Raw genomic sequence first — 12137 nt, 5'->3', positions numbered from 1 at the left:
TCTTAAAAATTTTAGACATAAGTGACCACAGTTTGTGGTTCCAAACCTTTGATGTTGTACATAATTATAGTTTATTGGTAAGTTATGTAAATACTTAACTAATTCCAACGGCGGTTTTAAATTTCCAAAACTATCATAATATTCTGCGTAATCGTTTTGCTTTACAAAGGCTACCCAATGCGTTCCAGGATTTTTGCTGCTATCCAAATTTAGTATACCACACTCAATCTTTTTGGCCTTCAAAGGTAATTTATCTCTCATAAATACACCGCGAAAGAATGGTATATCACTAGCGTGTTCTAATATATCAAAATTTGTGAGAGCACGTCTGGGTAGCCGTTTGATTAGTTTTTTGAAGGATTTAAGTATAAACCAGCTCCTTTTTTATGCGGTTTTATATACAATCCTTTTCCAAGAGCTACCGCTTCCATCATTCTATTATGGCGTTCAGACTCCTGAAGACTCTTCTGTGCAGCTTTAGAATCATTAACAGCTTTCGCAATACCTGCTGCACCTCCCGCTAGAGAACCCAAGGCTGATAATCCCGCAAATATGGGAATGAGAGGTAAGAGTCCGCCATATTTTGGAATGGGAATACACCGTGGTAATTTTATTCCTTTTTTATTTGAAAATAGTTTTTTTGCAGCAGCATATGCATATTGTATAGTAGAATGTTTGTCCTTCGATTTTAGTTTTTTAATTTGTGTTCGTATTTTTTTAATACCCGACATAAATGATTTTAAACCAGAGCCCGCCCTAATTTTAGCCTTCATTGCATTTTTTACTATCCACGATGCTATCTTTTCTCCGGTTCTGGCATCCTTCGATTTCATTCTCTTCTTAGCCATGTTTAAAAGTTCTACGTCAGCGTTGTGTCGAGCACTAGAATCTTTATTGTTGTAAGCAATATCGTGATACATGCAAGCTTCATCCAATTTGTTTACTCCTCTTTCGCCTCTAAGTAACCGTTTCTGAAGTTTTGTTCCAGGACCACAAAATTGATATCCAGGTAAATGTAACTCGAACGGTAAATTATCTATCAAAGTATTAATAATACCACTGCCTTCCTTCATCGATAAGCACAGAGTGATATGAGATAATAATTATCATCAGGTTTTATATACCTAGACTACTAATTCACTTTTGTCCACCCAGCTGTTCTCCTCATCACTTAAACCTAACCATTTTACCAATAGCTTATTTCCTTTCTTTTTTATTACCTTTTCAATGAGATAAATATCTGGAAGCTTGGTTTTCTGTAATTCAAATCCGTAAAAAGAACCCAGAATATTTAGATTGTGTTTGTCTTCTATTTGATAAGTTTGAGGATTGGTTTTATTTACTTTAATAATGCGAAATATTTCGGTAGACCAATTAGGGGTATAACCTTTATAAAAATCTCCTTTGAATTTACTTATACGAACATAATCACCGACTTGAAACGATGACCTTTGACGTACATTCCGCTTTTGGGATTTAACAATGTTACACCTGACTAATGTCTCATTATTATTGTTAACATCAACCGGCTTGAATTTCGTGATTCGATGTAAAGTATTGTTATAGTAATGCACAGCTGAATTTAAATTATTATGGAACCATTCATATCGTCCGCACAAACTAAACATCTTGTAAAGGTGTGATTTTAAAGTTCTTATTACTCGTTCTACAATAGAAGCTTTTTTAACAGAGTATGTGGAATAATGATTTACGCCATGTTTTTTCATTAACTGCTTAAAAGAAGTATTATAAAACTCTGTCCCCAGGTCTGTTTGCAAGTTTGTAGGCTTTCTTGTCGATTTAGATAATATATTTTGCATTGCACTCGTAACACAATTTTTTGATTTGGATTTCAAAGGTCTAACCCATACATATTTTGAAAAAGCGTCAATAACTACTAAAACATATTTATATCCTTTATTAAATGACGAATATTTCTGTAAATCAATAAGATCAGCTTGCCATAAGTCGTCTATTCCTTTTATAATCGTGTGTCTACGAGAGAAATTTCTTCGTGCTGCTTTGTGAATCTCGTTTACTATATCTTGTTTACTCATTCTTATCAGGTTTAGCTCCAACCATGACATCAATTTCTTGTTTTGTGTAATACAATGTACTTAAATGGTTAGTAGTCAGTTTTTCCAAATTGTTTAAGTACTTTTTGACATTATTTTGTATTGTTTTCATTTCATTTTTCAGTTCTTGAACACACTTATCAACATAATCTTTATTCACAGCTTCATCGCTTTTTTCAGGAGATTGTACACCCAGTAATCTTGATGATTTTAAATCAAAATCACCAGAATTTGTTCTTACTAATGTATCGGTAAGAATGTCAGTAAATTCAGTTAGTCGTAAACGCTTATGAACGTGATGCCCGAATTTATCAATATTCATTGCCGTCTTGTCGGCTTCTGCAATGTAATGGTACTGCTCAATTTTCCTAAGGGAAGCTTATTATATTTGATGTCTTTTATGATACCAGCTTCGTGCAACTCTTCGATAATTGCATAAATTTCATTATGTACTCCAGTGTTACCAGCAGCCCATGATCCAAGTAGCAGTTTCAATCGTTCTACTAACTCATTTGGATCGTTCCAGTAAACTAAATCAGTATCCGTCTTCACTTTTTTTAGAATATCAATACCTTCTCCCTGATGAAGACTTTCTACACTACTTGTATGATTTCTTGAGAACTTAAATAGTGGTTTAATCACTCGCATATATTTTAATCCCTTGTTACTATTGATTGGTTTTGTTGGGTCGAAATTACGTTTATGTGCATTGGTATCGATAAGTAATAATTTATAATGTTGTAAGTCTTCCTGCGTAATAACATCTAAATCTGGTGTCTTGTTATACAATAATTGTTTTAAGCCTGGAGTTTTTTTCAAGGTCCGGTTTCCAATTTTCAGAATCCTATCGTCGTCATAAACACGGGTATTGCCTAGCAAAAGTTTTTTATTAACATGTCTTACACCGTAAGGTACATCTTTTATTGCTTCAGACGATACGGACCATGATAATGAATCGTTGGCAACACTTGGAGAAGACTGCAGAGATTTGAATGAGTTTTCGTGAACATCTTGAACATCAGATGGTAACGAAACGAGGGTTTCGTTAGGTGTTTTGCGATCATCATCATCTGAGACTGCTTCACTATCAATAGGTTCTTCGTAATCTCCAATAGACGTATTTGATGACTCGCTTTCACTGTATTTAGCTCTTTTTACTGTTTCAGTTTGCCTTGATTCATCATTTATTTGACGTTTTTTGTCTGATTCACTGGTTAACAACTTCAGTGGGTTAACGATAGGTTTAAATATAGTTTCTAATGCCATATCATTTTCATTTCTGAAATCTTTTATCATTTCTACTTTTCTTTTCACAGCCGCTGCAGATTTAATAATTTGCTCCTTGAGGTTTCGTTCCATTGTAAAGGATTCCACTCAGTTTGGCTTCCCTGGTGTGATTAATTCGTAAGTAACTCAACAGCTACTTTTATAAAAACTTAGTCCATTATTATGAATGTATCAAACTTCATTCTATAACAACCGTTGTTACGTTCACAGTCCTTATTAATAATAACATAATTATACGGCTTACTCCAAACAGTAGAACACATTTCACGGAACTGAGACCACGTCATGTCAGACCCTACATGTTCTTCGTAAACGTGTTTTAGATTAATGTCGTCTTGCTTAAACAATATTATAAGGTTCGCATTATCTCTTACAAGTTGTTTGGGTATTTTAGTGTAAGTTTGATTGATATAAAAACAATCAATATTCTTATGTCGACCCATCGCAAAATAGTCACGTATATTGTTTTGATTTTCACAAGCAACATCGTCAAATATAATAATCGAGTTAGGCAAAGCCTCTTGTGGACTTAGAACTTCACTATTATGGTTATACTTGTTATAGGTAGTGCCGGCAACGTTTTCTAATACCTTTTCTAAAAAAACGTATTTAGGTTGATATAATGACTTTGAATACACATACAAGTTGCGAAAACGCGGTCCCTTCTGGTGTAGCAGCAGGCTGATAACTAAGTTGGTCTTCCCGCAGTTCGAGGGACCGCAAACAATACTACGTATAGTATTTGGCAACAAGTTTCCATGACGCTTAACCATGTTCGGTGATGTTGGGCAGATACATTCTAATTTCAGAGATTCTTTTTGTTTAAGAAATTTCATATCAGATTTGAACTTGACCGCTGTGGTTGATGTATTACAACTAAATGACGATAATTCTGTCGTTCGATTAAATTAAAAGCTCAAAAATATTTCCTTATGGAATTGGGTCGTTCTAGATCATCTGGAGCGAGCAGCGCTAGCTGCGACGAGCGACGGATGATCTAGAATGCCCAATTCCATACTACTCTCGTAGCGAATGTAGTGGTTTGCAGAAGTCAAAATATGGGTCGGTTTTTTTGTAATTCGCCTGTAAGAAGAATTCGCGTGATGCGAGCTACGTTCACTTTAACCTGACCGCAGAACGCATAAAGTATGGTAAATCCTTTAGACTATTCCTCTCCTGAATCCCCCTTCACATACTCCCGCGAATATCATATGGCGATTAAGGGACAAATATGCGAACATCAGGCCATAGTCGTCCATTCTAGTAAGTTAAAGAAGACCGTGCTCCTGCAATGGAGACTAAATGACCCGATGATGGAAAGGAACGAGCAAAGTATAGGGTAAGGGAAAAAGAGGCAAGACGTAGTATCTACGTGCTCCCCAAGATCCACTTCGTATGCCTCGGACAAATAGAACCTTCATCATCATCATCATTATTTCAGCCATAGGACGTTCACTGCTGAACATAGGCCTCCCCCAATGCTTTCCATGTTGATCGATTGGTAGCGGCCTGCGTCCAGCGCTTCTCTGCTACCTTTACGATGTCGTCGGTCCACCTTGTAGGTGGACGTCCCACGCTGCATAGAACCTTGGATGGGAATAATTGAATGAATGAATGAATGTATTTGAAGCTGTTGCAGGTAGCACGCTAGTGATGACGTTAGGCTCGCTAGGTCGCTGGTGGTGACGTCACGTACCTGCAGTGCGGACACTGTGCGCAGGCGCCGCACACGCAGTGCACGCGCGGGTTGTGCGACAACAGGTCACGTGCTGGCTCCCCCCGCCCGCTAGTGATGACGTCAGCCGGTGACGTCACGTACCTGCAGTGTGCGCAGGCCATCGATGATGTGAGGCTCACTAGTAAGGCCGCACGTACCTGAAGTGCCTCCATGTCTTGTACTTGTGCTATTTCGGTACGGACGGCTGGCGATGACGTACCTATAAGACTCGTTCATAAATGTCTTGTGTTTTGTACTATATTTCACCTTCTTCTTGTCGTGTCGACAACAAACCTACACAGCGTCAGCGCAAAATTCCACCACAAGAGTGGCGTTGTCAGTAGCCTTCATTAAATCTTCCTGCGTGCAGTTGTTTGGGCACGCAGGGCACGACATCATGACCTAATGTCTGGTGTCCCTTCTTTGCTCACCCCTTTTGAGAGATATCGAAGGGATGCACGAAGCCACAACAAGGGCTCTCGCGGAAGACCAGTTTCTTGACATGCCCTTACGAGCATGTCAAGATAAATGCTGAGCGGGAGCCTATTGACACAGTGGCCCACTATTTAACTATATTCGTTTTGTGTTATTATTGTATATAATTTGTGCTTACTGTGTTCATAAAGTCTATTTCTTTCTTTCTTATATCTCACCTGCAGTGCGGGCACTGTGCGCAGGCGCCGCAAACGCAGTGCACGCGCGGGTTGTGCGACAACAGGTCACGTGCTGGCTCCCCCCCACCCCCTCCTGTGCGACGCCTAGCGGGGCTAGCTTCGTCCCAGTGGCCGCTGGTGATCTAGGAAAGAAGATTAGATAGATAACGTTATTTTCCCACCAATATTAACAAAATATAATATTAACCTACTTAATGGCAAATAAAATGATTGAGTTTGAGTTTGAATCCAAGACGAATTCATAAAGTTATCAGTTTTTATAGACAAACATACCGTAAAGTTTTTTTTTTTTTTGAAGGGACGCGTGCTGGTAGCTTGAGGAGCTTTTCCAGCTTCACCCGGCAGAGTGGCAGTACAGAAGGTACTCTAGCCGTTTGGCGATCGTCGGTCGCAGACCGAGTGGCGAACCCAACTAGAGGGTTGCCCTCCGCGGTGTTGGACTAAAGTCCAGCCTACGGCGGGCTCACTCTAGTGGGCCCGATCGAGGGGACTACGGACGCGGCCTGAGGGCGCCACGGTAGGCTCGGACCTCGGCTCAGGCCGTGTCCGGGGGACGGATTGGGGATACCGTAAAGCATCCTGCGTAAAAGCTATAATATTAGCTAAGCTATAATATTATAGTCTTAAATTCTCTATGAATCCTAGACTGAAGACCTCATAAAGGTAGGAAGGCGCTGGATGTAGGCCGCTACCAACCGGTCATTACGGAAATCATTGAGGGAAGCCTATGTTCAGCAGTGGACAGCCTATGGCTGAATGATGATGAGGAAACTCATTATGCTATGTTAACAGAAAGACGCTCACTGATGGGAAAAGGCTTCCACAACGATCGGCCCTAAGCTACCTGCATCCAGGCGCTTTCTGCAACCTTCTCCAGATCTTCGATTCACCGAGAGGTTTGTCCAGTGGCGGATTTACCAGCAGGCTGAGTAGGCTAAAGCCTAGGGCGGCAAATTTTAAGAGGCGGCAGATTTGTCTACAACTACATTTACTTTTCCAATCCGCGATTACCACTCAAGACCTACCCTAGCGGTTATCAGTTCTAGGAGCTGACTCAAAAAGTTTTATGATCCTTTAAGTCAATATTTGGAATTCTGGAGTAATTTGTCGTGCAAAATTAATTAAATCCTCTTATTTTTTATGTCAATTGAAATCAGATTAAGTGCCTTGCCTGTATTTCCACCGGTTGTTTCTTCAGCTCATCACCGTCGCAGCTCGCCACGCTGCAGTCGTCCTTCGCGCGCTCCGCACCGTTATTAATAACGTTATTAGTAACGGTATCGGTACCGGTAACGTTATTCGTTATTTCGACGGGGCACGCGGGTGAGATGGTGCGCGGCGGGGAGGCGGACTCGCGGATCGCTTGGCTGCGCACGAGTTGCTTTGTTTTGAAACTCTGGAATGGGAAAAATTAAAAAGAAAATGAGATTTTGGACCTTAGGTGGAATTGTGTAAAGCAATCGTAATCATTTGACAGTTCATAACGTACGATAAAGTCAGTTAAACAAAGCGTTTGACAGAATAATCGTACGTTATGAACTGTCAAATGATAACGATTGCTTTACACAATTCCACCTCTTATTTGGTACCAATATAGTTTAAAATATGATAGCAAATATTTAGCTAAAACAGATAAAAGTGACGATTTTTTTTTAAATTATGTACCTAGTTGATCTAGAACGATATAAATAAGGCAAGAATCTCAATAAGAAGTCTCAATAAACAAGTGAAGGTAAAGGATAATTTTTGCACCATTTTCTATTGCATTGAGAACGTATTTTTCAACTGAAAGATGAAGAAAAAAATATAGAAGAAAAAAATATGAGAGGGAAATAGTGGAAAATCCAACTCACACTTAGTTGATATTAATTTGACTAAAAATAACTGAAGAATTTTAATGTAAGGTAGTTTTCCATTATGTGTATACTTCCATTTAACATCTGCTGCATCAGATTTTAGTGATACTAAACTATGCTGTAAAATGTGATGGGGATATGGTGTATCTTATAAATAATTTTATAGTTTTGTTTGTTTAGTACATGCTAGCGCTTCCAGTATCAAATGCCATTATCTATAAGATACTAGATAACACCCGTGGCTTCTCTTGCGTGTATTTTTACCTCTCATCTTATCTCACCACGTAGACACAATATCGTATCTTTAAAATAGTGCCTCCTCTGTACTGGTTAATAAATTATTCTGTGGTATTTCACATCACTTAATTTAATGAATTCACTAAAATAGAACTAAAAATACTTACTCTATTTCTATTGAGTTGGCTCCCTTCCTCAGAAGTCGGTTTTTCAGCTTCAGATCGCTCCATTTTTTCTGTTTATGCTCTGAAAAATAACGGTATTTTTAACGTTAGTTAAAATAATATTGCTATAAATATACCGGTATTTTTGTTTAGATAAAATAATACCAACCTTCTTTTCTTACGCCAAATATTTCTTCTAAGTATATCGTATAGATTCTTAACATCAATTTAAAAAAAATGAAAGGGAAAGATTCTTAACAAATTACAAGAATTGGACCAATCACGGTATACTACGACTACAAATAGAAGGCAATTATATTTTTTATAATTACTTGTATCTTAAAAAGAGGTTTTCGTCGAAAAACTTTTTAAAGCTGCAATTGTTTTTTTTTTCTAAAAAGAAAAAATTAAAACCCCGCGCGCGGGTGTTCAGAATAGTCCCCGTTTCAAATTTGAAATATAGAACACATGGTATTCTGTAAGCTCGATGTTTTTTTCTTTTTTTTTGTTGTTTATGGTTTTCGCGTTGGGCTGTATGGATTGAGACAGTGGACGGCGTGCGACGGAGTGCATGTTTCTGACGTTAATCCAAGATGGCGGCGGATGGGGAGGGGGCGTGATATGGTTTGATCCGGTGTTTCTTCACTATGTTGGACGCCATAAATCTGTAACAAGGAAAATAAGACGTTAATTTGAATGAATAAATTAAATTCACAAAAAGGTTCTAGGACCTTTTTGTGAATTCCAAGTATCCAGTAATGAAGGAAAAAATTAACAATGCACCAGATGTCGCTTTCTAATGTATGCTTTTTAACATGAGTTTTAGGGTCAGGCTCAGATATTGGGTAGAATTCTCAGTTAAGAAATAAAAAAATACTTTGCCACGCAATAAATGTCCTTAGTCAGGCTCAGGCATGAAGATTTTCTGAATTAATCTGTCAGTATTGTCAAAGATAGGATAGAAACGGTGGAAATTATTACTCCTATTGGTAGACGGTTTTTATTAATTTCTTCTTAATGCACCTCCCTAGAAACTGCACTGTTAACAGTTCAAATTGCGTTCAAACCTGCCTCTAATAAAGCACAAGACACGTTTAAAGTCAGATCAATTGATACAAACGCAAGCACCTAATCAATTTTAAATTATTTTTTTACTGTAAATTCAAAGTTTAAACCACTGCACGACCACGACTGTTAGCAGTTAGCACACTACCACTCTTGCCGAAGAACTGATAAATGGTTTTAGATATTTTAAATCCCATCTGCATTTCTAAAGCTTTATCGATGGGAACCCCATATAAAATCCCAAGTGAATTCTGCTGTGACTCATGCATGGCGCTTATGTTGTTGCCTTACGAGGTTTGGGGAAAAACTACACATTTAATAATACATAATATGAAATAAAGTAAGATTTACATAATCATTATGTATTAATCACTAAAATAAATAAATAAATCACTATGTATAATATGATGGATTTACAAAAAAAAGTATTTAAGTAAGTTTAAATATCCGTTGTCTAGTACCCATAGTACAAGCTTTGCTTAGTTTGGGACTAGAAGCGTAGTGTAAAATGTCCAAGGATATTTTATCAATAAAAGTATAGTAGGTATGTATATGAATTTTTTGGTGTATAATAGCCAACAAGTAACTGAGTAAGATGCTACAATTTACCTTGTTATGCCATGTATAGGAACAATGTATGTGACTATGTGTATACTAATATTATAAAGAGGAAAGATTTAATTGTTTGTTTTATTGATAAACTAAACAATATTAAATGATGTCAGTGTAGTAAATGATGTTAAATATTTTTTTTATTTTTATTAACTTGATTATTTTCCTTTATAATTTGAAGGAAGTTAACAAAAACTGTACAAGAAAAAAAAGATAATTCATTGAGCAATTAAAACAATATTTGACTTCTTTATCGATATAAATTATTATGATTGATTTGAATTACACACTGCACAGAAAATGCAATAATTTACAGTAAATTAATTCAAAAATAGCCCCAATTACAACTACACAAGAGACAGTGTTTACCTTCATGCGTTCAAAGCCTTATCAATATTAATTAATTGTTTAAGCCCGTTCATTAAATGTCTATGTTAATTTATAGCCAACGCATTATTATCAAATAATTAAAATGCTAATACAATTGGCTGGGCCAATTTGAATTAAAATAACATTTGTAGTATTTCACAGAATAAATATGCAGTGCGTATAGTTTAGTAAGTACTCAATACTCAATAGTTTATTGCTTCCATAAAGTTTAACATCATCATCATCATCATCATCAGATCATTTAATCTCCACTGCAGGAGCATGACCCTCTCTTATTTACCAGAGGCAAATGTATCATCTTTTTGTCCAAAATACCTCAGTGCCTAAAGACGAGTCTTCAATCAGTGTGTTTTACCAGCGATGATATACGGCTCGGAAATGTGGCCTCTCAATATAGTCCTTATAAATATTAAGCTCAAAATTGCACAGCGTGCTATGGAGAGGGCTATGCTTGGTGTTTCTTTACGAGATCGAATCATAAATAAGGAGATCCGTACACGAATTAAAGTCGCTGACATAGCCTAACGGATTAGTAAGCTGAAGTGGCAATGGGCAGGGCATATTGTACGCAGAACTGACGGCCGATGGGGCAGCAAGGTTCTGGAGTGGAGGCCTCGTACCGGGAAGGCACTGGATGCAGGCCGCCACCAACCGGCCATTGTGGAAATCATTGGGGGAGGCCTATGTTCAGCAGTGGACGAGCTATGGCTGAAATGATGATGATGATGATGATGAATTGGAGGATTTGGCCTACACTCCCAACGCTGGCTAGACGGGTTGGGAAGCCAGTTTACAGAATAAATAGGCAGTATAATTTTAAAATCATCATCATCAGGACATTTAGTCTCCACTGCAGAAGCACGACCCTCTCTAATTTACCAGAGGCAAATGGAGGATTTGGCCTACACTCCCCACGCTGGCCAGACGGGTTGGGGAGGCCTGTGTAAAAACAGATTTTGTTTACATAAGAATGTTTACATGTAATACATCAATTATTTCGATGTATACCAATACTAATTATTACGATTTTAATTAATATCCTTAATAATTGATATTACAAAAAAACAAACTTTTTCTTCATTGCCTAATTTCCAAACAAAATAAACAACACATATTTACTAGAGTTACCAAGTCTTAGAAGTGTGTTTCCATTGTAAAACACGTCAAGATTAGAATAATCCCTACCACCAGCCAAACCAGGGATCTCTTAATAAAAAGAAGAGTAAGAGAAAAAAAAAAGAAAGATAAAGAAAAGAAAAGGCGGCTGAATCACTAAGGCCCGATTCGACCAAACTTTTATCGGAGAATAACTCCAGGTATAACTGGCACATTGACAGTTTCAGTACGGGAAATAATATGTCAAAATGACAAGTTTTTATTTACTCTTGTTTGTATTCTGAGATTAATATTTACTCTTGTTTGGTCGAATCCAACCTTAAATAGAGAAACAAAACATACCTACCTACTTAGTAAAAAAATATTACTGTTTCGGATATCGTGTACAGGAGTTTAATAGTCAACGGAAACGCGCGTAGGCGCCATGACCCAATGCCCTTGCAAGTTCAAAGTCTATGTACACAAACGCTTGCATTTCCAACTCTATCACTAACAACGTAAGGTTAGATTTACATTTGCGATGGCTTGTTAGGCCTATGTAATCGGACGCTTGTATTTTCAACTCTATTTTTAGAGTGGTAAGGTTTACTTTGGAATTGGGGGTCAGTGCTAGGGTTTTAGGTAAGGGCATAAAAATTAGGCTAGATTTTTATCGCATGGGTCTGAATGGAAAAGGTTAATCGTTAGGAATGAGTCACTTTACGTGATTGGGGATAATTCTCAATGTATTTTACTTGTTTGATGTTTCTTCAAAGCTTTGGTTTAGTCCTTTAAAAGACAGTGGGAATATATTTCCCACTATATTTTGAACCTTATTCGCTTGTCTTAAGGTCCAGGTACCGTAGTGTCTCAAGACAAAAGATTTTGACCAGTGTGTGTTGCCAGTGATGGTAGGTATATGGATCTGAAACGTGGTCGCTTAATATGGGCCTCATAAGAAGGCT

The 12137-nt window shown here is 37.6% G+C and overlaps 1 protein-coding gene across 1 annotated transcript in view; it reads right to left on the bottom strand.

Moving 5' to 3' along the window:
- Positions 1-5728: 5728 nt before the first annotated feature.
- The window catches only part of LOC135084807 (uncharacterized), a 44776-nt gene continuing 38367 nt past the window's right edge, over positions 5729-12137 (bottom strand). Inside the window, exons 2-5 of the mRNA XM_063979546.1 lie at positions 8180-8675; positions 8014-8092; positions 6925-7149; positions 5729-5875 (exon numbers count right to left, since the gene is read on the bottom strand). Coding sequence (XP_063835616.1) covers positions 5729-5875; positions 6925-7149; positions 8014-8076 — 435 coding nt within the window. The 5' untranslated portion in view covers positions 8077-8092; positions 8180-8675. The remainder of the gene's footprint in view (positions 5876-6924; positions 7150-8013; positions 8093-8179; positions 8676-12137) is intronic.

This window comes from Ostrinia nubilalis, chromosome 27, assembly GCF_963855985.1.
Source record: "Ostrinia nubilalis chromosome 27, ilOstNubi1.1, whole genome shotgun sequence".
NCBI lineage: Eukaryota > Metazoa > Arthropoda > Insecta > Lepidoptera > Crambidae > Ostrinia > Ostrinia nubilalis.
Note: the sequence above shows the minus strand (reverse complement) of the source record. Positions and strands in the feature narration are given on the sequence as shown.